This window comes from Pipistrellus kuhlii, unplaced genomic scaffold (genome assembly GCF_014108245.1).
Source record: "Pipistrellus kuhlii isolate mPipKuh1 unplaced genomic scaffold, mPipKuh1.p scaffold_m20_p_7, whole genome shotgun sequence".
Lineage (NCBI taxonomy): Eukaryota > Metazoa > Chordata > Mammalia > Chiroptera > Vespertilionidae > Pipistrellus > Pipistrellus kuhlii.
The window spans coordinates 16534581-16557731 of NW_023425573.1; the positions used below are offsets into that span (position 1 = coordinate 16534581).

At 55.3% G+C, this 23151-nt stretch overlaps 1 protein-coding gene across 6 annotated transcripts in view; it reads right to left on the bottom strand.

The window, feature by feature from the left end:
* MYO1B (myosin IB) overlaps positions 1 to 23151 on the bottom strand; it is a 137368-nt gene that overhangs the window by 58029 nt on the left and 56188 nt on the right. For all 6 annotated transcript variants that reach the window (XM_045575324.1, XM_036421606.2, XM_036421607.2 and 3 more), the window contains exons 4-6: positions 10160 to 10254; positions 6089 to 6193; positions 2163 to 2209 (exon numbers count right to left, since the gene is read on the bottom strand). In XM_045575324.1, coding sequence (XP_045431280.1) covers positions 2163 to 2209; positions 6089 to 6193; positions 10160 to 10254 — 247 coding nt within the window. The remainder of the gene's footprint in view (positions 1 to 2162; positions 2210 to 6088; positions 6194 to 10159; positions 10255 to 23151) is intronic.

Here is a 23151-nt window from a genome sequence, read left to right on the forward strand (position 1 = left end):
CACTCCGGCTGGTGTGCAATGGACTGGAAGAAAACCAGGCCCGGTGTCTGACAGGAGGTGGCAGTCATCGGGGAGAAACGTGAGCGGCTTTAAGCAGGAGTCGTAGCAAAAGGGGAAAATAAACAGAGCAGAGAGTGAGGCGGCAGGTCGCCATGACAGGTCCTGGGTCGGTGCACAAGGTCAGAGAGGATTCAAAAGCCCAAGAATGCAGCCGATCCGTGGGAACGCTGTTCTGAAGTGAGAGCATGCCTAGGAGACCACCACAGGGTCGACCAAGTACCTCTGTGAAGAGATGGAGAAGGTCATGCTAGCTCTGGCTGGTTTGCACAGTGGGTAGAGCGTTGGACCATGGACTGAAGGGTAGCGGATTCAATTCTTGGTCAAGGGCACGGGCCTCAGTCTCAGGTCTGATCTCCAGTCCCGGTAGGGCTCAGCAGGAGGCAACCAGTTCACGTCTCTCTCTCACATCGCTGTTCCTCTCCCCCAGCCCCCCTTTCCTTTTCTCTAAAGATCAATGGAAAAATATCCTCGGGTGAGGATTAAAAAAGAGAGAAGTTCATTCTGGGTTAACCCATCACATGCTGTCAAAGGAAATGCAATTTCCATGAGTCATAAACACGGCTATAGATGGTCCCTTTGCACACAAGTAGAGAAATTACTAAAAAGCTGGGCGTGAATGATTTAGCCTATAATCCAGTATTAATTTCATATCCTGCCACCTTTGTTACATTAGGATTTCTCTGAGTTTACTTAATAAGCCAAGCCTTCAAGCAGCGCTCAAATGTCACAAATAGTCAAGACTCTGGAGCAACGTGGTTTTCTTGAAATTTAAGGTCTGTGGACTAAGTGTATTTGCACATGTTTTTTGTAAAGCGTGTGTCGTTTGCAAAAAAGCCAAACACAAGACCTCCACAAAGCAGCGTGATCTCTTGGAAGGACCTCTCTCTGCCCACGCTCCTGGGGCTGCCCCTTCTATTTGTGTAATGAGATTAGCCATGTTTCCACAGCAGGGCGGGCAGGGCTAATCCAACGGGAAAAAGGCAGAGCCTTCCGCTGTCCAAGCCATCAACCCTCTCCTCGGAGGCCACGCTCCCGCCCGGAGCACTGGAACCCAAGGGGGAACAGCCAGAGGAGCTGACGAAGGGAAGGGGAAGGGCAGGCAGGGTCTGCGGCAAAGAGGCGTCAAAAATCAGAATGGGTCCAGAGTCGTGTACAAGAAGAGAGCTTATCAAGTCAATGATCTTTAAAACTCGTTAAACTAGAAAAAAAGGAACCGATTTCAAGTCCTGGCCGGGTTAATCCATTGGTTAGAGAGAGCATCGTCCCAATACACCAAGGTTTTGGGCTTGTGTCTAGTCAGGGCACACACCAGAATGAGTGCATAAGTAAGTGGGCCAGCCAGTCAATGCTTCTCTCTCCCTCTCCCTCTCTAAAACCAGTCAGTGAATAAATAAAAAGAAGGAAGCAATTTCAAAGTGCTAGCCTCACACTCAGCATGCTCCCCCTGCTGCCTCCAGGAAAAACCCGAGGTGGGCCGGGGCAGGGTGGGGCTCAGCTGGAGAGGCCTGTAGGCAGATGTGCAGTCATGCAGAGATGAGGGGAGACGAAGCAGGAAAGTTCTCTCAGCAGGATCAGCATTTTCTAACTCAGCCCCATGCCAAGCAACAATTGGCTTCAGCTTCTATTGTTCAGCCTTCTCTCCCCGCCCCCATTAGCTGCCAATCCTAGTGACCGGCTCTCTTGAGCTTTAGAATTCACCTCCTTCCGTCCTGGTATCACTGTGTAAAGGACAAAACCGGTGCAGCATACAAACTGGGTTTCTCCCTCCTTCTACTTAATTTCTGATTCTTAATTATGATTTCTAAATACCAAAATTTAGACAAGTGAAGAGTTATTCTAAATAGCCTCATTCAAATTGCTCATGGAATCTTAGGATAGGCGATGAGAAAACACGAAAAACAAAAATAGCTTGTCACTCCAAGAATGAAAAAAGGGAAATTCCAGAAAGCCAACAACCATCCATATAAAACTCTCCGTGTTTCAATAGCAATGGTGTTCTTGTTGTTCAATGTGCTTATTAAGAAATATTAAACATCTCCTGGCTGTTTACACATGCACGAGCTAAATATTAGTGTTAACACTTGTGCTTTACAAATACTTACAAATCGAGAGGAGTTGTCATTCCTGACGGTCTTGGCATTTCCAAAAGCTAGGAAGAAAGGGATTGGTGCATGGTTAAATGCACAGGAAGGCATGTCCCACAGAAAGATAAAGCAGCCATCATACTTGCCATTTATAAATCCTAGAACTTACAAATGTCTAAAATTTCCACAGAAGCACACTTAACAGAAGTCTACTAAAGCTCCCGTGTCTTTTAAGTCCATAGAAAAAGAATGTCATTCCTATGAATCATGGAATTTCCCCCCAGTTATTACTGTAACTCAATCTCGTTTGACTCAGGATCTCGTAACCGTGCTGACAGCAGGGGATGGGGTGGCTAGCAGGCACGGCTTCTGAGCCCTTCACCATTATCCTCGGCGAATAGGGTCATTTCGGTGATAACTACTACTGGAGATTGCCAAAAGTGTTGTGGAGCTTGCTGAGGTCTCCAGGTTAAATAAGGCCCCGAGAAGCTTTAAATTGCTAAATTAGTTTGGAGTCAAGCTATTTATAACAGAAAGACGAAGAGATTAAAAAACTAACATCCTTGCCAATAGGCTAAACATGCCCCTCACACCTAAGTGAAACTCTCTAGAATGTAAAGAAAGCCAAGCCCAGCTCAGGGGTTGAGCATTGACCTATGAACAAAGAACTCATGGTTGGACTTCCAGTCAAGTCACATGCCCAGACTGTGGGCTTGATCCCCAGAATGGGGGCATGTGGGAAGCAGCTGATCCATGCTTCTCTCTCATTCTTGACGTTTCTATCTCTCTCCCTCTCTAAATCAATAATACATCCTATATAATAAAGGTCTAATATGAGAAGTGTCTGACTGTTCCACTAGTCACTATGATGCGCACTGACCACCAGGGGGCAGATGCTCTGACTGGTAGGTTAGCTTGCTGCTGGGGTCCGGCCGACAGGGATTGGATGAGATTAATGATTGACTGGCTGCCTCCTGCAGTCCAGTTGTGCACCAATGGGGTCCTTCAGCTTGGCCTGTGCCCTCTTGCAATCCAGAACCCCTTGGAGGATATCAGAGAGCCCGTTTCAGCCCAATCTCTGTAAGCCAGGACGAGGGACCCCACCGGTGCATGAATTGGTGCACCAGGCCTCTAGTATATATATAATAAAATAAGAAAGCCAAACTGGCCCAAGACTCAAAATCCAAGTGGGTTCCAATCTCCACTGCTTCAGAGCCGAGTTCCCCCACAGGCCCCTTTGAAATGAGGACACCTAAGAACCACAGGTGGATGCCATCCGGGCATACCGTGTTCTGTTGAGCACAGGGGCTCACAATGTCATAAGGTAAAAGGACTGCTTCACACACTGAGTACAAGCAGGGGAGACTAAGTAAATGTGCCGTGTAAGCAGACAGGACCCCTGTCCCATGGTCTGGAAGCCCCCCCCCCCCCCCCCCACCGTGCGCCTCACACTCCAATGTGCACATCCATGGCCTAGGGCCATGGTCGGCAAACTGCGGCTCGCGAGCCACATACGGCTCTTTGGTCCCTTGAGTGTGTCTCTTCCACAAAACACCACGGCCTGGGCGAGTCTATGTTGAAGAAGTGGCGTTAGAAGAAGTTTAAGTTTAAAAAATGTGGCTCTCAAAAGAAATTTCAATCACTGTACTGTTGATATTTGGCTCCGTTGGCTAATGAGTTTGCTGACCACTGGCCTAGGGATCTTGCAAAGGCACAGACTTGGATCCAGCAGATGAGGGCATGACATTCTGCGTTTCCGCCGGTCCCTCAGCTGTTAACTGGGATCCGTGGGCCACACGGCAGCTGGCAAGACTGAGCACGATGACGTGTGAGCAGAAGTGAATGTCCAGACGGAGAGACCAGCATTACATCTCTGGAAGCTTCCATCACCTCATTCAATCCAGCGGAGAGAAGATAACTGGAGCAGCATGAGCTCACATGGTAACTCAGGCTGTAAAACTGGTCCGAGTGTTGAAAGCAACCTCAGGACCAGGCAAGGAAGTGAGTGTTCAAGTTCAAGTTCACTTTGAATATTCAGCAGCCAAACCCAATGTATCTCGCATTAGCTGGCTTTTTATTTCTATTGTTTAAAATATTTTTTGTTGTTGTTGTTGATTTCAGAGAGGAAGGAAGAGGGAGAGAGAGATAGAAACATCAATGATGAGAGACAATCACTCATCGGCTGCCTCCTGCACACGACTTATGGGGACTGAGTCCACAACCCAGGGATGTGCCCTGGATGGATCCTTCAGTCCACAGGCTGATGCTCTATCCACTGAGCCAAACCGGTCAGGGCACATTCGCTGGCTTTTAAAATGTTTGTTTGTTTATTTATTTATTTATTTATTTATTTATTTATTTATTTATTTTAAAGTGAGTCCTTGCAGAAACCGGTTTAGCTCAGTGGATAGAGCGTCAGCCTGTGGACTGAAGGATCCTGGGTTCGATTCCGGTCAAGGGCATGTTCCTTGGTTTCGGGCACATCCCCAGTAGGAAGTGTGCAGGAGGCAGTTGATCGATGTTTCTCTCTTCTAACTCTATCCCTCTCCCTTCCTCTCTGTAAAAAATCAATAAAATATATTTTAAAAAAAGGAAAAAAGGTGAGTCCTCTTCAGTTAAGGCAAAGTTCACAAAGTCAGCAGGGCAGTTCTCAGGGCAGAGACACCGCTTGGGGCGGGTGTGGGGTGGCAGGTCCCCGACGCCGAATTCTCTAACATAAAGCAGACTGAGGCGCTATGCTGAGCGAAGAAGCCTGACACAGGAAACACCCCAGAAAGGATGCTGACCGCGGTCCGCACTTCCATCCCGTGTCCGCCCCGCAGAAAGGCCGGACGGCCGTCAAGGCCACCTCAAGAACGGCGAGTGAGTGCGGCCCAGGGTCCGGGAGGACCGGACACAGTCTTGGGTTTTCACGGGCCCGTCCTTCCTGGTGGGTGTCACCATGTCGAGGTGCCAAGTGAACCAACTTGCACGGCCCTGAGGTCCAGCTCCAGATGCCGATGCATAAAAGGCAGTGTGTTGTGGCGTGAAGGTCAAGGGCGAGTGAAGGAATTGCTTCAAAAAAACTTTACTCAGGGCGGCATTTGCAGGCCATAAGCCCTCTTTTCATCACACAAGTCTGAGCGGCACATTGCTGAGCACAGCTCGGAACACTGGCGTCTTTGACCGTGGGCCACAGACGCAAAGACAAGGGCTCCCTCTCAGGCACTGGAGACGCATTCCTCTGAGAGCATTGTTTCCCCAAGAGCAATTGTTCTAGATGTCTGTCTCCAGGAGCAGCTCCAGCTGGGATCCAAGAGAGTGCGTGCCCACAGAGGCCTTCCCCCCATTTCCTGCTCGGGGCCTCGTTCCCAACGCCATCGGCTCAGGGGCCGGATTCCAATCACAGAGGCGGACGGCGGCGGCGTCCACGGAGCTGCTCCCTGCGGCTGCGGCATTCTCAGAACAAACACGCAACCACACGGGCAGCCCCCGAACGTAAAGGCAGAGGGCGGGGACTACACAAGTCCCATCATACGGGAATAAGAGAGATCCAGAACTTTGTGTGCTAAGTGACTAAGGGGAAAGAACCACCGATAACAATAGAATACATGTTTCAGTCTCTGCTCTTCACCAAGTCAAGGTATATTGGTGACTTATCCCAACATCTGGGGGATAAGGATGCATGGCATCTCCTGGTGATAAAGTGGAAGAAGAGGGAGAGGCCTGGCAATGTAGGGGTTACTACACTGGGGGTACCTCTCCCTCCCTCCCCCAACCCAAAGCAGCCCTGCGTTTTAAACACGTTAAATCTTGACCGTCTACGGCTTTGAACAAAGGGTTGAGCCAAACAACTCTCCTAAGCAGGGATTCTGACCGGGCGGCTGTAGTCCCCAGGGCTCTGCATGGCCTGAACACCAGAGCCGCGGTCCATGCACACCGACCCCGCACACAGGGAGGCCTACCTTCCAGGACCGGGTTGGACTGTAAAAGCTGCTCCTTGACTTGGTTGACTTCCGCCCCTTTCCCGCACACTGCCGCCACATAGGACATGACCAGCTTGCTGGCTTCTGTGGGTGAAAGGAAGCCAGGTTAGCACATGAAGCTGACATTAGAAAAGGAGAAATTTAGAGGGAGGAATTGGGAAGACAAAACCCACCAACAGTGTTTCGGATGCCTGTCCACCTGGGAGGATGTAGCGCCTTGGAAATCTTTTGTAATAAGTGTCCTTCCTCTTCAAGAACAAGGCCTGAATTAGCTCTAACGGATACTGTGCTTACGGCACCCCGGGCCGCTAACCAATCCACAACACCCCAGGGGGACTGTCTCCTTAAAGCGGCCTTTCTCGTAACATGACTCTATCATACACGTTGATTCAAGCCCATGACAACTTGGTAACCCTACTCTTACCAAATATATTTTAAAATGTTTAAAGGGCTGTTCTAAACCAAACGGGCTTGCTCACAATCAGAATAAATTGATTACTCTTCAACTCAATTAAAACACTGAGCAGCCCTAACCAGTTTGGCTCAGTGGATAGAGCGTCGGCCTGCGGACTGAAGGGTCACAGGTTCGATTCCGGTCAAGGGCATGTACCTTGGTTGCGGGCACATCCCCAGTAGGAGGTGTGCAGGAGGCAGCTGATCAATGTTTCTCTCTCATCGGTGTTTCTAACTCTCTCTTCCTCCGTTAAGATGCCGAAAGTTTTCTAGGGACCCAGCTTGCCCAGGTCTGGTGGTCCAGTTTCCTAAAGAATGAGGCTGCTGAGTCAGAGAGACAAGTATCACATGATCTCCCCCATATGTGGCATCTAATGGACAAAATAAACTGCTGAGCGGAGTGGATCCAGAGACATGGAAGCATGGGATAGATGTAGGAACCTCAGAGGGAAGGCGGGGAGGGTGGGAGGGTGAAAATTGATCAACCAAAGACCTTGTGTTCAAATAATATAGTGGTGAAGGCCTGGGATGGGGGCAGGCTAGAAGGGGTCAATGGGGAGAGAAAAAGGGATACCCCATTAATAAAGATTTTTTAAAAAAGGAAAAAAAGAATGAGACCGCCCATTCAACGAGGCCTGTTTGTGTGCAACGAGAACAGACTCTGCAGCTTGGAAGGACGCCCCCGGCAGTCCCCAGGCCTCTGTGCGGCAGATGACGCAGCAGCGCCCGCATAGCGACCCGCCCGCAGGCAGCGCCCGCTGGTCCCTTCGTGGTGACAGCAGGGGTCTGGCCATGAGAAGCGCAGCCTCTACGCCAAGGGGGTCGTGACTGGCAAAGTGTTCACTGAACAGCAGCTCCACAGGCGTGGCCTTGCCCGTGTGCCCTGGCCTGTGCTCGCTCAGCTCTCCCGGAGGGATGCGCCGCCTGAACACGCGTGTGCTGCGGCCACCGTGAGCCGGCGACACCGCTCAGCGACGGGCAGAGAGCTGCGGCGACGGAGCGCAGGCGGGTCGGGGCTGGGAGCAAAGGCCGTCCTGAGCGAGGCAGGCGGGCGGCTCCCTAGCGCTGTGCGCGGTGGCTGGGGTGCGTGGAAACGGAAGCGGCTGTGAGGTTAGAAACAGCATGGTGTGTGTGTGTTCCTGCGTCAGGATCACCTTCCCAAGCCCTCGGATATCCTCGGAACCGCATGGGGATGGCTCTCCATGTTCCGCCTCCCCGCCCCATCAGGGCTCGAGAAAAGCAAGCGCTTTGCATTCACAGTGGAAAACTGGGAGCTCACTGCCTAGAGCTAGGTGGGCACTCTTACAGAAGCATCAGTGAGGAGAGAGAACCATGGACCGCTGCCTCCTGCAAGCCCCACACTGGGGATCGAGCCCGCAACCCAGGACCCGTGTCCTCACTGGGAATCAAACCGCGACCTCCTGGTTTGTAGGCCAATGCTCGACCGCTGCGCCGCGCCGACTGGGCCTCAGGGAATGTTTTACTTAGCTCAGCGATCCTGAAATAAACGGGGCCCAGAGAACCCCCACACGCTCACCCGTCTCCCTGTGTGTCAAAGCACATACCCTGCAGGTAAGAGCGTCTCCAGCACTGAAGACCGATGACAGCATCGGCTCTCGACCCGGTGAAGCGGGCACTTCTTATAAAATAAGCCCTCCGCTGCCACAGGGTGACGCAAGCGCTTAGTAACGCTGCTACTTGAAAGGAGGAATGCCAGGCAAAGTGCCGAGCACATACCGGGCCCTCAATAAACGTCAGCCCACGAACCCAAGGGCCGGGGGTTCGAGTCCGGTCAAGGCACGTACCCCGGTTGCAGGTTCCCCACCCCAGTTGGGGCACGAGTGGGAAGCAACTAAGTGATGTGGCTCTCTCACATCAATGTTTCTCTCTCCTCTCTCCCCTGCCTCTCTCTAAAATCAATGGGGGGGGGGGGGAATATCTTCCCGAGAGGATTAACAAAACAAAGCAAAAAAGAACAAAAAACAAAAGGATGAATGAATGCCAACCCTCTGGCACGGTCCCAGCAGGCCCCTCTGAGTTTTTCCATAGGCAGATCCGGAGCCAACAGGAGACGGGCCCTCCCTCCTCGAGGAAGCACTGTTCGACTCTCCCAGAAGGAGGAGGTCGCCGACGTGGCCAATTAGTGGCTACGCTGTCTTCTTGGCGCATATGGTCCCTAGAGGAGCAACTGCCAAAATCCATCAAAACCCGTGGCCGGAGCCCACACCGATGACTCACTTAGGAACAAATGGGTTCAACCAGATCCGAAGAAAGCACAGGGTGGGGCGTGGGGAGGTGCAACCGTTTATTCTTTATTATTATTATTATTATTATTATTGAATATATTTTTACTAGAGGCTCGGTGCACAAATTTGTGCACGGGTGGGGTCTGGCCTGCCCACCCTGATTGGGGCTAATCGGGGGCCGAGGACAGTTGGTAGGCAGGTCCCACCCCCTGGTCAAACTTCCGTTTGAATTCCCAGTTGAGGGGACAATTTGAATATTAGCCATTATCTAAGAAGATTGATTTCACAGAGGAAGGGAGAGGAAGAGAGAGAGAGAAACATCAATGATGAGAGAGAGCCGTGGGTAGGCTGCCTCCTACTGGGGATGGAGTCTGCAACCCGGGCATGTGCCCTGACCTCCTGACTCACAGGTCAGCACTCAACCACTGAGCCACGCCAGGCCAGTGGAAATCAAGGCTATTAATCTGACAACGAAATAGCCAAGAAAGTGGAAACATTTCAATCACACTTTGGCAAACCAGCAGAACTGACTAACGACCCGTCTCAGCCATAACACAAGCGCACGCTGTAAATAAGCCACGGGGACCTGTGATCCCGCCCTGGGGTGCAGCCAGCTCCGCACAGCTCTGCCCGGTGAATGAGGCAGCGATGTGCAGAGGTGACGACACCGTGAGGTTCACACAGGTAGGAGCACGAGGATGCACACCTGAAACTAGCGCAACGTGTCTGTGACTGTAATTTTAAGAGAGCGTGTGGAAGATGACATGGACATGCAGCCACCATCTCCCTCCCCGCCCCCTCCCCACCCGCTTCCTCCTTCCTGGGCCCTCAGCCCCGCGCAGGAGAGGACAGCGGCAGGGGGAGCCTGCAGGGTGCGCTCCGGGGCAGCTCTGCCCAACCCTCTCCAGCTCGCCGGGCCCGCGTACAACCACCTCCCACTCCGGCCATCCATCACCCACACTGCTTTCAGTACAAGCACACGGGAAAAGCAAGATCCCTCCAAAATATATGCAGAGGTTCCTGTCTCTTTCCACAACATTTTGCACCTAATCTTTGTCATCACACTGAAAATACAGACAGCCCACCTAACGTTACACGCAAAACTCTCAGTTCTGTGGGCTTCCTGCCAATTCTGATAGTTAACACACAGCATCTGCTCTGCGTGGCCCATGTCACCTCGGGCAGAGAGGAGCCGTGGCTGGGGCCTCCTGGAGCGCGAGGACCCGGCCTCTCTCAGGCAAGCAGCCCGAGACCCAGAGCCTGTGGCAAAGGTGCCGCGCGGCCCAGCGAGCGGCGCACTCCCTGCGACACTCGCCCTCGCGTGGCGAGGGGGGCTGACCAGTGGTCTTACCTGTCTTTCCAGCTCCGCTCTCCCCGGTGATGAGGATGCACTGGTCCTTGTCTTGGTCTCGCAGGGACCGGTAGGCTTCATCCGACAGGGCAAAGCTGTGGGGCGATGGAAACAAGGCCTTAGGGTCAGCTCACTGCCACGTGGTAATCCCATGTAAGCACATGTAAGCACATGTAACCTTAGGGTGCAGCTCACGGACATGTGGTCATCCCATGTAACCACATGTAACCCTAGGATGCAGCTCACTATCACATGGTCATCACACATAATCCCATGCAACCTTACTATGCAGCTCACTGTCATGTGGTCATCCCATATAACCACATGTAATCTTAGGACGCAGCTCACCATCACATGGTCATCACATGTAACCTTAGTACGCAGCTCACTATCACCTGGTCATCACATGTAGCAACATGTAACCTTAGGGTGCAGCTCACTATCACTAGGTCCCTTCAGGGCCCGTTGATGTGCTTCAGATAGAATGATGAGACATCCACTCCGTTTCCTGCCGATTCTGATAGTTAACACATAGCATCTGCTCTGCATGGCCCATGTCACCTTTCCCCATGCATGTTCCATGAGCCAAATGGCTCTGATGTCTCGTCTCTCACACTGTACACTATGCAACGCACATGCTCTGTTTATGGCTCCACTTATTAGCATCGGGTCAACTCAGAGGACCCAGGAGGGAGATGTTACATCTCACGTTCACAACCGGAATGGAGTTTCAAAATAATGAGGACAAAAATGTGTTCAAACGTGAGAAAAATGGCCCAAAATACCCAAGAGCTGACCTCACCATCGCTAAGCGACATCCAGGCCTATGTCCTCACCAGTGACGGAAGCTGTACGGTCCCCGGGTGAGTGGAGCGAGGTTCTGCCCCGGGTCTGGGTCTCATTCAGTCCCAGCCCCGAGGACGGCCAAGGCCTCCGGTCCAGGAAGGCTGCCAGGCCTCCTGCGGACACCCCTCCTCTAAACTCAGGATGCCCTTTGCTCCCTCCAGCTTAACGGAACGGCATGTTGACCACATGCACTTCATTAGGGAAAATGCCTGCACCTAATCATCAGTGAGCAGGAAGAGAAGCTGGGGTGATGGGGCCACTCCGGGCAGGCAAGCAGGGGCATGGCCACCAGACCGAACGGCAGCACTCAAACAGCATCAGTGACCGGGAGCCAGCACGCCCTAAGCCCTTCCCGTGGAATCACTTAAAAATCACAGCAAAACCACCGTGAATAAATGTGTGTGCGCGTGCACACACACACACACACACACACACACACACACACGGCTTCAGAAATTGCCAGGCCCTGCCATGGGTTGACATGAAGTCAAAACCCCCAACTTGAGCACGTGTTTTTCCTTGTCTGTCACAGACAGAAACACTTCACTGTTGTCCCCCAAACTGGGCCCAGTTCACCCAGCGGAGAGCACGTTAGAATCTAACGGAAAGGCTCGAAGGGACTGCGCTGCTTCCAGGTCTCCAGAGCCCTGACTCCAGAATGCCGGGAAGCTTCACCAAATCACAGCGCCCAGCGCCGGGAAATGGGGCTGGTCGCGGGCACACCCTCGAGGTCCCCCTACCCATTCTGTGCGAACACTGGCCTCACGTCGCTGCTTAAAGAAACGCCCAGAGGGCCCTGGCTGGTTTGGCTCAGTGCGTAGAATGCTGGCCAGCAGACTGAAGGGTCCTGGGTTCGATTCTGGTCAAGGGCACATACCCGGGTGCAGGTCCCCCAGCCCTGGTCAGGGTGTGTGTAGGAGGCAATCAATTGATGTGACTCTCTCACATAGATGTTTCTCTTGGTCTCTCCCTCCATTCCACTCGCTCTAAAAACCAATGGAAAAAGACTCTTCTGTGAGGATTAACAAACAAAGCAGGAGGGAAGAAAGGAATTAAGGAAGGAAGGAAGGGAGGAAGGAAGGAAGGGAGGGAGGGAGGGAAAAAGGAAGAAAGGAAGGGAAAAAGGGAGGAAGGAAGGGAGGGAGGGAGGCCCAAGGTGGGCCCTGAAGACATAGCCCGGTCCCCACCCTGTCCCTCCCCTCTGGCAGCATGGGCACAGCCCAGCACCATGCCAGCACGTAACCACACTCTGAACCCACACGCCTGCCTCCCAGCTCCCCTGTCATTAAGGAGCCGAAATAAACTTCAGAGACTTTTTACTTCAAAACAGTTGTGACCCATCTGCTTCCCATTATTCTGCGAACATATCAGTACTGTTACCTACCACACACACACACACACACACACACACACACGCACGCACACGGGTGGTTGATCGTCGGTCACATAAGGGGCAGTGTGGGTCCTCGCTCGCCACGGCAGAGCAGTTTTCCCCGCGTCTTCTGTCCCTCGCTGGGCACTAAGCATAGAGGCAGGCAGGCCAACCTTGGACGTGACTCCTTCCCGATCAGCTCGGGGCGGCTCAGCGGAGCCACAGGTCACCAACCCTCGGTGGCCGCTGTGGCTCTGAGGCCGAGCCGCTGGGCGGGGCTCCTGTGCCGTGCGGTCAGGGCAGAGCGGGGCGGTCAGGGCTGAGCGGGGCGGTCAGAACAGAGCGGGGCGGCCAGGGCAGAGCGGGGCGGCCAGGGCAGAGCGGGGCGGCCAGGGCAGAGCGGGGCGGCCAGGGCAGAGCGGGGTGGCCAGGGCAGAGCGGGGCGGCCAGGGCAGAGCAGGGCGGCCAGGGCAGAGCGGGGCGGTCAGGGCAGAGCGGGGCGGTCAGAACAGAGCGGGGCGGCCAGGGCAGAGCGGGGCGGTCAGAACAGAGCGGGGCGGCCAGGACAGAGCGGGGCGGTCAGGGCAGAGCGGGGCGGCCAGGGCAGAGCGGGGCGGCCAGGGCAGAGCGGGGTGGCCAGGGCAGAGCGGGGCGGCCAGGGCAGAGCGGGGCGGCCAGGGCAGAGCGGGGCGGTCAGGGCAGAGCGGGGCGGTCAGGACAGAGCGGGGCGGTCAGGACAGAGCGGGGCGGTCCAGGGCAGAGCGGGGCGGTCAGAACAGAGCGGGGCGGCCAGGGCTGAGCGGGCGGTCAGAACAGAGCGGGGCGGCCAGGGCTGAGCGGGGCGGCCAGGGCAGAGCGGGGCGGTCAGGGCAGAGCGGGGCGGTCAGGGCTGAGCGGGGCGGTCAGGGCTGAGCGGGGCGGTCAGGGCAGAGCGGGGCGGTCAGGGCAGAGCGGGGGGATCAGGGCAGAGCGGGGCGGTCAGGGCTGAGCGGGGCGGCCAGGGCAGAGCGGGGCGGTCGGGGCAGAGCGGGGCGGCCAGGGCAGAGCGGGGCGGTCAGGGCTGAGCGGGGCGGTCAGGGCTGAGCGGGGCGGCCAGGACAGAGCGGGGCGGTCAGGGCAGAGCGGGGGGATCGGGGCAGAGCGGGGGGATCGGGGCAGAGCGGGGCGGTCAGGGCAGAGCGGGGGGATCGGGGCAGAGCGGGGGGATCGGGGCAGAGCGGGGCGGTCAGGGCTGAGCGGGGCAATCAGGGCTGAGCGGGGCGGTCAGGGCTGAGCGGGGCGGCCAGGGCTGAGCGGGGAGGCCAGGGCAGAGCGGGGCGGCCAGGGCTGAGCGGGGCGGTCAGGGCAGAGCGGGGCGGTCAGAACAGAGCGGGGCGGTCAGGGCAGAGCGGGGCGGCCAGGGCAGAGCGGGGCGGCCAGGGCTGAGCGGGGCGGTCAGGGCAGAGCGGGCGGTCAGGGCAGAGCGGGGCGGTCAGGGCAGAGCGGGGCGGCCAGGGCAGAGCGGGGCGGTCAGGGCAGAGCGGGGCGGTCAGGGCTGAGCGGGGCGGTCAGGGCAGAGCGGGGTGGTCAGGGCAGAGCGGGGCGGTCAGGGCAGAGCGGGGCGGTCAGGGCACAGTGGGGCGGCCAAGGCAGAGCGGGGCGGTCAGGGCAGAGCGGGGCGGTCAGGGCAGAGCGGGGCGGCCAGGGCAGAGCGGGGCGGTCAGGGCAGAGCGGGGCGGTCAGGGCTGAGCGGGGCGGTCAGGGCAGAGCGGGGCGGTCAGGGCAGAGCGGGGCGGTCAGGGCAGAGCGGGGCGGTCAGGGCAGAGCGGGGCGGTCAGGGCACAGTGGGGCGGCCAAGGCAGAGCGGGGCGGTCAGGGCAGAGCGGGGCGGTCAGGGCACAGTGGGGCGGCCAAGGCAGAGCGGGGCGGTCAGGGCAGAGCGGGGAGGTCAGGGCTGAGCGGGGCGGCCAGGGCTGAGCGGGGCGGTCAGGGCAGAGCGGGGCGGTCAGGGCTGAGCGGGGCGGCCAGGACAGAGCGGGGCGGCCAGGACAGAGCGGGGCGGTCAGGGCAGAGCGGGGCGGCATGTTCCAAATCGTCCAGCTGCTGCTCTCGCTCCTCCTCCCTCTAGTCCTGTCCTAAATGTCCATCTCCCTAGGGCTCTGCCTTCCTGGTCCTCAGGCAACGGCAGAGCAGCCTTCCCCAGACCCTGCGCCTCCCACCTGGCTGTGTCCATTCTAAGTTCATTTCACTGACGGCAAAGCCAACAAGATGCTCCGACAACACAGCTCTGCCACGTACAGCTCCAATGCCCCCGAGCCGGCCCGGCTGCCCATCTCTGGCTCTCCCCCTGCTTCACCCTCACCCCCCAAGCTGCGTGTGAAAGCACTCGCTGCAGGGCCCCCTCCCCAGGGCGTGTGGCTGGTCCTCTCCGCCAGGCAGAGAGGTGGACACAGCAAAAGTGTCCCGGGCACCGTTCCGGGACTTAGGTAACCGCCTGGAGCTTTTCATTTCAGGTCTTTTCCTTCGAGAAAAGAAAACATGGTAGCGTGTCTCTTTTGCTCTGTCTGGAACCCCAGAGCACGCCTCTCACATCCCATCCGGGGAGTTCTGCTCTGGCACTGAACCCTCTTAAAAGGGTGGAGCCTCAAACTCTCAACCCACAGCTCACACCTCCAAATCTCAACTACTCTGTCCTTCCTTCCCAGCCCGAGGGCAGCCCTAAACACCGGGTGTTTCCAAAACTAAGGAACAAAACAAAAAAAAGTGGCGTGTGTTTTTTCTAAAACTTCCTAGCCATCCAAGTGTTCCACCGATTTCTAACTTCCTGTCGAACCCGATGGCAGGCTGGTGTAGTCCATAACGGAGGACATGGGAGAGAAGGAAACGGAGAAAAATGGTGCAACCGGGAGGGGTTTTGTTTGCCTGCTTTCTTGTTGTGTTTTTTTTTTTTCAGGGAAAGCAGATGCTGACCCTCCTTGTAAAATATTACTGCAGCTATCTCTTTCTTTATCATTGTCTCGTGTTCATAAGGCAAAAAACGTTCACCCACTTGAAAAATATCACCTTGTTAAGTTAGCGTTGTGCCTCCCCTAAACATTCCTTCACCCTATCACATCTTAAAGGAGAACTTAAAAAAAAAAAAAAAAAGTCGTTATAGTTATTTACTACAGATAACTGTAACTTTTCATCCTGGGAGGGTTGACTGCATTCATGTCCCATGCCAATATAAACATGGTAAATTAATATCTTTACAACCGTAGAGTCAACGCCTCAGGCCACAACATTATACGCACTCCTCACAATCCAAGCCTTGGAACAAGGGAAGATAAAAAACAGGAGTGGGTCTCTCTTCAAAATGAATTGCAGTGATACACTAGGAAGCCTTGACCGGTGTGGCTCAGTGAATAGAGCATCAGCCTGTGGACTGAAGGGTCCCAGGTTCGATTCCAGTCAAGGGCATGTATCTTGGTTGCGGGCACATCCCCAGTGGGGAGTGTGCAGGAGGCAGCTGATCGGTATTTCTAACTCTCTATCTCTCTCTCTTCCTCTCTGTTAAAAAAAAAAAAAAATCAATAAGATATATATTTTTAAAATTGTACACTATGAAGCAAAAAGAAAAGAATACAAAGACAAACATAAAGAACAGAATCAGGGAAAGAGGGATGGTAAACAGACCTAAACGGCAAGGTTTCTATATTTTGCATACTAAAAGATTGTATAATTCTAAAAAAAATAAACAAATAAATAAATACAAATCATCAGATAATTCCAAAGAAGGCAGGAAAAAGAGAATAGACACAGAGGAGACAAACAGAAAATAAATTATTAGATAGTGGACTAAATGTAACCACATTGATAATTACATTAAAATGTTGATGGACAAAATACCTCAATTACAGGGAAGAGAATGTCAGAGTGGACGCAAAAGTGAAACGCAATTAAATGTTGCAGGAGTCACTCTGAAAAACATGAAGACATGAACAGGCTGAAAGGAAATGCTATAACAGGAAAATGATATACCGGGCGGAATCAATGGATCAAAAAAACATGCATTGTGCTTTTCTCTTTATGCATCTAACGTCCCGAGTGGCCGTCTCAGCATAAGAAGGACGCTCGCTTGGCCATGTCATACCATAGCCTTGGTCGGCACACTGCGGCTCGCGAGTCACAAGCGGCTCTTTGGCCCCTTGGGTGTGGCTCTTCCACAAAATACCACGGCCTGGGCGAGTCTATTTTGAAGGAGTGACGTTAGGAGAAGTTTAAGTTTAAAAAATGTGGCTCTCAAAAGAAATTTCAGTCGTTGTACTGTTGGTATTTGGCTCTGTGGACTAATGAGTTTGCCGACCACTGTTGCCAGAGCATACAGCAGGTGCAGGTGAGGCTTAAGTCTTTCAAATGAGTGACACCTGTTCTTCTAGGAATATTTGATCAACAGCAAATTTCCTAAGTTCATATACATTCCCTTATCCTAAACCTATGTAGCTACACTGATTTCTTTTGGGAAAATGTTTGTTCCCACTGCCTGTAAAGCAGAAATAATCTCATCTGAGACTAACCACTTTAAGGTGACATCTGTTTTGAAGTGATAATAGGAAAACATCAAATAAAGCTCAGAAGTCAGGTGTTAAAATAGTAGACGACAAAAAGGCGCACACGTTTAAACTTCGATTGATTTGCTAAACACAGACCCCGCTGTATTTCTGTGAAATTTCATAGACCGCATGAACCAACCTCAGGGTACACCAGGCCTCTTATCTCATGACTCAAAGGTGTTTTTTAATCTGACAGTCACATATAACACTAAGAGGACAAAACTCCACCTCTGGGTGTTCCATGTAAAAGGGCTCACGGCGTTACACTGTGTTGAGGGAGAACAGAAGCCCTGTGTAACCCGCCAAGAATTTCCTTTCCTTACAGCATCGCAGTGACACAAAGCTCTGTATTCCCAAACGCCACGTGCTGGCGTGGATGAGAACCCACACAAACAGCGAGGAGCTCTGAAGAGTGAGGCAGTCTTCTTCCAAGGTTTTAGGAATTTTATTTAGAGCCCTTTGATTAGGAAGCAGCTTTATACACCCAAATTCCCAAACCCTCCCAACCCCCAATACCTAACCCTCCCAACCCCCAATACCTAACCCTCCCAACCCCCAATACCTAACCCTCCCAACCCCCAATTCCCAAACCCTCCCAACCCCCAATTCCCAAACCCTCCCAACCCTCAATTCCCAAATCCTCCCAACCCCCAATTCCCAAACCCTCCCAACCCCCAAATCCCAAATCCTCCCAACCCCCAATACCTAACCCTTCCAACCCCCAATACCTAACCCTTCCAACCCCCAATTCCCAAATCCTCCCAACCCCCAATCCCAAACCCTCCCAACCCCCAAATCCCAAATCCTCCCAACCCCCAATATCTAACCCTCCCAACCCCCAATTCCCAAATCCTCCCAACCCCCAACACCTAACCCTCCTAACCCCCAATTCCCAAATCCTCCCAACCCCCAACACCTAACCCTTCCAACCCCCAATATCTAACCCTCCCAACCCCCAATACCTAACCCTCCCAACCCCCGATTCCCAAATCCTCCCAACCCTGTGGGCCTGGTCTTATCAAAAGCTAAAGGAGTTCCTCCCTGGGGCTGACAGGCACAGAACGGTGAGTCAACACCCTGGAGACGGATAGTGGATGCACAGCCAGGTGTGGGGACCGGTTTAGGAAACAGATAAGGGGTTTCTCTAAGCTGCTCCAGGGAGGAAAGCACAGACTAGAGAGGGATCCGGGAGGAGGAAACATCTGCCTGCCAGCCTGAGCTGCCTCTGGAATCCAAGGCACTGCCTCGTGGCCAAGACTTCCTCCCAAATCAGTGCCCTGGGCTCAGAGGCGCAGGGGGAGCTTCAGGCAGCATCCTGCCGGGGCCTGGGGCCTGGGGCCTGGCATGCCTGCGATCCCACTCTGTGGGAGTTGCTCCGGGTCTGCCGGGTCTGCCCTCACACAGGCAGGGAGGGGGGATGGCTCCAGGTCTGCCCTCACAGAGGCTGGGAGGGGGATGGTGTCCTCACACAGGCAGGGAGGGGGGATGGCTCCAGATCTGCCCTCACACAGGCTGGGAGGGAGGATGGTGCCCTCACACAGGCTGGGAGGGAGGATGGTGCCCTCACACAGGCTGGGAGGGGGATGGCTCCAGGTCTGCCCTCACACAGGCAGGGAGGGGGGATGGTGCCCTCACACAGGCAGCGAGGGGAGGGAGATGGTGCCCTCACACAGGCAGGGAGGGGAGGGGGATGGTGCCCTCACACAGGCAGGGAGGGGAGGGGGGATGGTGCCCTCACACAGGCAGGGAGGGGAGGGGGGATGGTGCCCTCACACAGGCAGGGAGGGGGGGGGGGATGGTGCCCTCACACAGGCTGGGAGGGGGATGGTGCCCTCACACAGGCAGGGAGGGGGGGGGTTGGTGCCCTCACACAGGCAGGGGGGGGATGGTGCCCTCACACAGGCAGGGAGGGGGGGGGGGATGGTGCCCTCACACAGGCAGGGGGGGGATGGTGCCCTCACACAGGCTGAGAGGGGGATGGTGCCCTCACACAGGCAGGGAGGAAGGGGGATGGTGCCCTCACACAGGCAGGGAGGGGAGGGGGATGGTGCCCTCACACAGGCTGGGAGGGGAGGGGGATGGTGCCCTCACACAGGCAGGGAGGGGGGGGGATGGTGCCCTCACACAGGCAGGGGGGGGATGGTGCCCTCACACAGGCAGGGAGGGGGGGGGGATGGTGCCCTCACACAGGCAGGGGGGGGATGGTGCCCTCACACAGGCTGAGAGGGGGATGGTGCCCTCACACAGGCAGGGAGGAAGGGGGATGGTGCCCTCACACAGGCAGGGAGGGGAGGGGGATGGTGCCCTCACACAGGCTGGGAGGGGAGGGGGATGGTGCCCTCACACAGGCTGGGAGGGGAGGGGGATGGTGCCCTCACACAGGCGGGGAGGGGAGGGGGATGGTGCCCTCACACAGGCTGGGAGGGGAGGGGGATGGTGCCCTCACACAGGCAGGGAGGGGAGGGGGATGGTGCCCTCACACAGGCTGGGAGGGGGATGGTGCCCTCACACAGGCAGGGAGGGGGGGGGATGGTGCCCTCACACAGGCAGGGAGGAAGGGGGATGGTGCCCTCACACAGGCTGGGAGGGGGATGGTGCCCTCACACAGGCTGGGAGGGGGATGGTGCCCTCACACAGGCAGGGAGGGGAGGGGGATGGTGCCCTCACACAGGCAGGGAGGGGGGGGGATGGTGCCCTCACACAGGCTGAGAGGGGGATGGTGCCCTCACACAGGCAGGGAGGGGAGGGGGATGGTGCCCTCACACAGGCAGGGAGGGGGATGGCTCCAGGTCTGCCCTCACACAGGCTGGGAGGGGGATGGTGCCCTCACACAGGCAGGGAGGGGAGGGGGATGGTGCCCTCACACAGGCAGGGAGGAAGGGGGATGGTGCCCTCACACAGGCAGGGAGGGGAGGGGGATGGTGCCCTCACACAGGCAGGGAGGGGAGGGGGATGGTGCCCTCACACAGGCAGGGAGGGGAGGGGGATGGTGCCCTCACACAGGCAGGGGGGGGATGGTGCCCTCACACAGGCAGGGAGGGGGGGGATGGTGCCCTCACACAGGCAGGGGGGGGAGGGGGATGGTGCCCTCACACAGGCTGGGAGGGGGATGGTGCCCTCACACAGGCAGGGGGGGGAGGGGGATGGTGCCCTCACACAGGCTGGGAGGGGGATGGTGCCCTCACACAGGCGGGGGGGGGGGGATGGTGCCCTCACAGAGGCAGGGAGGGGGATGGCTCCACTACTATGAATTACTCTCCTCCGAGTGAAAACGGAGTGGTGGTGCGGGGAGGCTGGAGGTGAAGAGCCACCAGGCGGGCACCCAGGAGTCCGAGACGTGTCCTCACCCGGGTTTTGAGGATGAGGAGCAAGAGAATCTCTCCTCTAAGCTTAAAATCTATCAGGAAAGATACTGAAGCCCCCAGAGATGGGGTGTGAGGAGACAGAGACCCCAGGAAAGGAACGTGTGGCTTTTCCTACGAGAGGCCCCTCCGGAGAGCGGCAGCCCCTGAGCCGAGGCCCGCAGGACGAGGCCGGAGGACGCAGGGCCAGAGGAAATGAGGTTATTTCCCCGTCCAGAAAGGAACAAACACCTGATCTGGGGGAAAGGACAGGACAATCAGGCTCTTAATGCAAATTCCAGGAGCCCGGGGAGTATTTTTAGTTTCCGTTCACAAAAGAAACACCAACAATCATCTCTGCTCCCGACTCAGAAAAACCCCACAGAGTTACAGTCCACCGGATAACCCTTTCTGCTCAAAGCAAAGACAATCAAAAACAACATCCCCCTCATTATGCTGAGTGACACAAGCCAGCCAGGGAAAGAAAAACACCACGTGACCTCACTCATTTATGGATAATAAAGACCATTATTAACTGATGAACAAAAATAGATACGGAGGCAGAGAAGCATCGAACAGACTGTCAAACGGCAACGGGAAGGCTGGGGAGAGTTGGGGGGGGGGGAGGGTAATAGATCAACCGAAGGACTTGTGTGCATGCATATAAGCATAACCAATGGACGCAAGACACTGGGAGGGAGGTGAGGGCATGTGCCAGGGATAGGAGTGGGAGGAGGGGGGGTTAGTGTCAATTGAGAATTAAAAAAAAAAAAAGGAAACATAGGTACTACTATTTGTAATACTTTGAACAATAAAAAAAATATATAAATAAATAAAATTTAAAAAAATTCCCACCACAGCTGCTTATTTGGGGGCAGGAGGGGGGCAGTCTAGCCATTTCAATTAATTTCACAGTCAGTTTTTATGTCAGTCTAGAGTAGGGGTGTCGAACTCAATCAGAGAAGGGGCCAAAATCTAAAATCCAGCCTAAATCGCGGGCCGAATGGTTTACCGAACAGTCATAAACTGTCATTGTGATGGAAACGCAGCGGAGTGCAGTGATGACAGCGCGGTGCGGGCCACATTGCAAGGCCTGGCGGGACGGATTTGGCCCGCGGGCCTTGTGTTTGACACATGTGGTCTAGAGACACAATAGACTAACCAGGTAAGAAGCTCTTTTTCCTCCTTTCTGGCCTGAGCGCCCATCAAGGGGAACGCAGTTGTCTATAGCCAAGCACAGCGGCCGGCAAACTGTGGCTCGAGAGCCACAGGCAGCTCTTTGGCTCCTTGAGTGTGGCTCTTCCACAAAATGCCATGTACCATAATTAAGTTAATAACAATGTACCTACCTATATAGTTTAAGTTTAAAAATTTTGGCTCTTAAAAGAAATTTCAATCGCCCTGTTGATCCTTGGCTCTGTTGACGAATGAGTCTGCCGACCACTGGCCAAGCACCGTTCACAAGCCGCCTGGACACAGCGCCAGCACCTGTGTCATCCTTCAGCCCGGGACTCTCCATCCCTGACCCTCTCCTCACGGCGGCCAGGTTTAACCGTTTGCTCTGATGTGTTCCTGGAATAAAGTTTCCCCCAAATCTGAAAACACTCACAGCTAGTTTGCACCATTCCTGCTTTCCAAAACCCTTGTTCTCGGAGTCCCGGACTATAGGTCCGCCGCCTGCTCCGGTGGGGGCGCCAGGGAAGTGTCAGAGGCTCTTGCCTGCGGGGGTCCTGGGCAAGCTGGGCCTGAAGGACTGAATCCCAGTGTGGCCCAGAGCCCCCTCCTCCCCGCCACCACCATCCCTCCCCCTTCCCTCCTCCCCCCTCCTTCCCCTACACACACTCCCGGGCTTAAGAAGTACCTATTCACAAAAAGTTTGCAAATTGAGGATGTGGACAACATGCAGAAACCTGCCTCTGGGTTTCCAACAGAAAACAAAAGTCTCAGTTTTACAAAGACTGAGCGGAGGAGACCAGAGGGTAGCACATCAGACCGTCCAGTCCGAGCCCCCTGAGAGCTCGGGCAGGCTGGGGCCTGGGTGACAGACAGCTCTCCCGGAGAGCCCCCAGGGGGTCCAAAAAGGATGGCCGCCCCTTATCTGCAGGCCTTCCAGAAGGTTCTCCCTCTCTGACCCCAGCCCCGATCCCCAGCCCGGGAAAGGGGCTTCCACAGAAGATACTGAAGCTCTGGATGCCGGCAGGTCTGTCTGCACAGGATCTGGTGACTATTTTTGTGTGTCCTTTTTTAAATGCGAAAATGTCTGCCTTTAAAAATGGCTTCAAAGTGCCCACATAAGCCCGGGTAAACCGAAAATACCCTCTACCTGGGCCGCAGGCTGGCGGCCCTGAATATCCTTCCTGCCATGCAGACAGTCCCTCCCTCCGCACGCTGCCGGCTCCGTGGCTCTGCCAGGAGCTGCCCGGACCCGGACGCCAGGCGGGGGGGGGGGGGGGGGGGGGGGGGGGGGGGGCAGGGGGAGGGGAGGAGGGATGTGGGGACAGACAGCAACGCCCTGAGCTACTGCTGCCCTAGACTGGCTGTGGGCACAGAGAGAAAGGGAGGGAAACATGCTCAGATTCTCCCCCACAGAAAGCTCAGGTCCAAGGAGCCCGAACATAGAGCACTAACACTAAATATCTGCCTCCAAGGGTTCTAAGCCATGTCCATGCTGGCAAACGGGCCATGTTGAAACTGTCACACACAGAGCATATGTGTTTGAGAGAAACGTTCTGACCAGCAAGCAGGCAGTCAGCGTGTGTCAGCTACCCCGTGCCTGCGGGAGGAATGTCATCTGACAGACTGGATTTGTAAAGGCGCTGAAAAGAAAGTTCTGGAAGCCAGCACCCACCCTCCCGGAGGGGC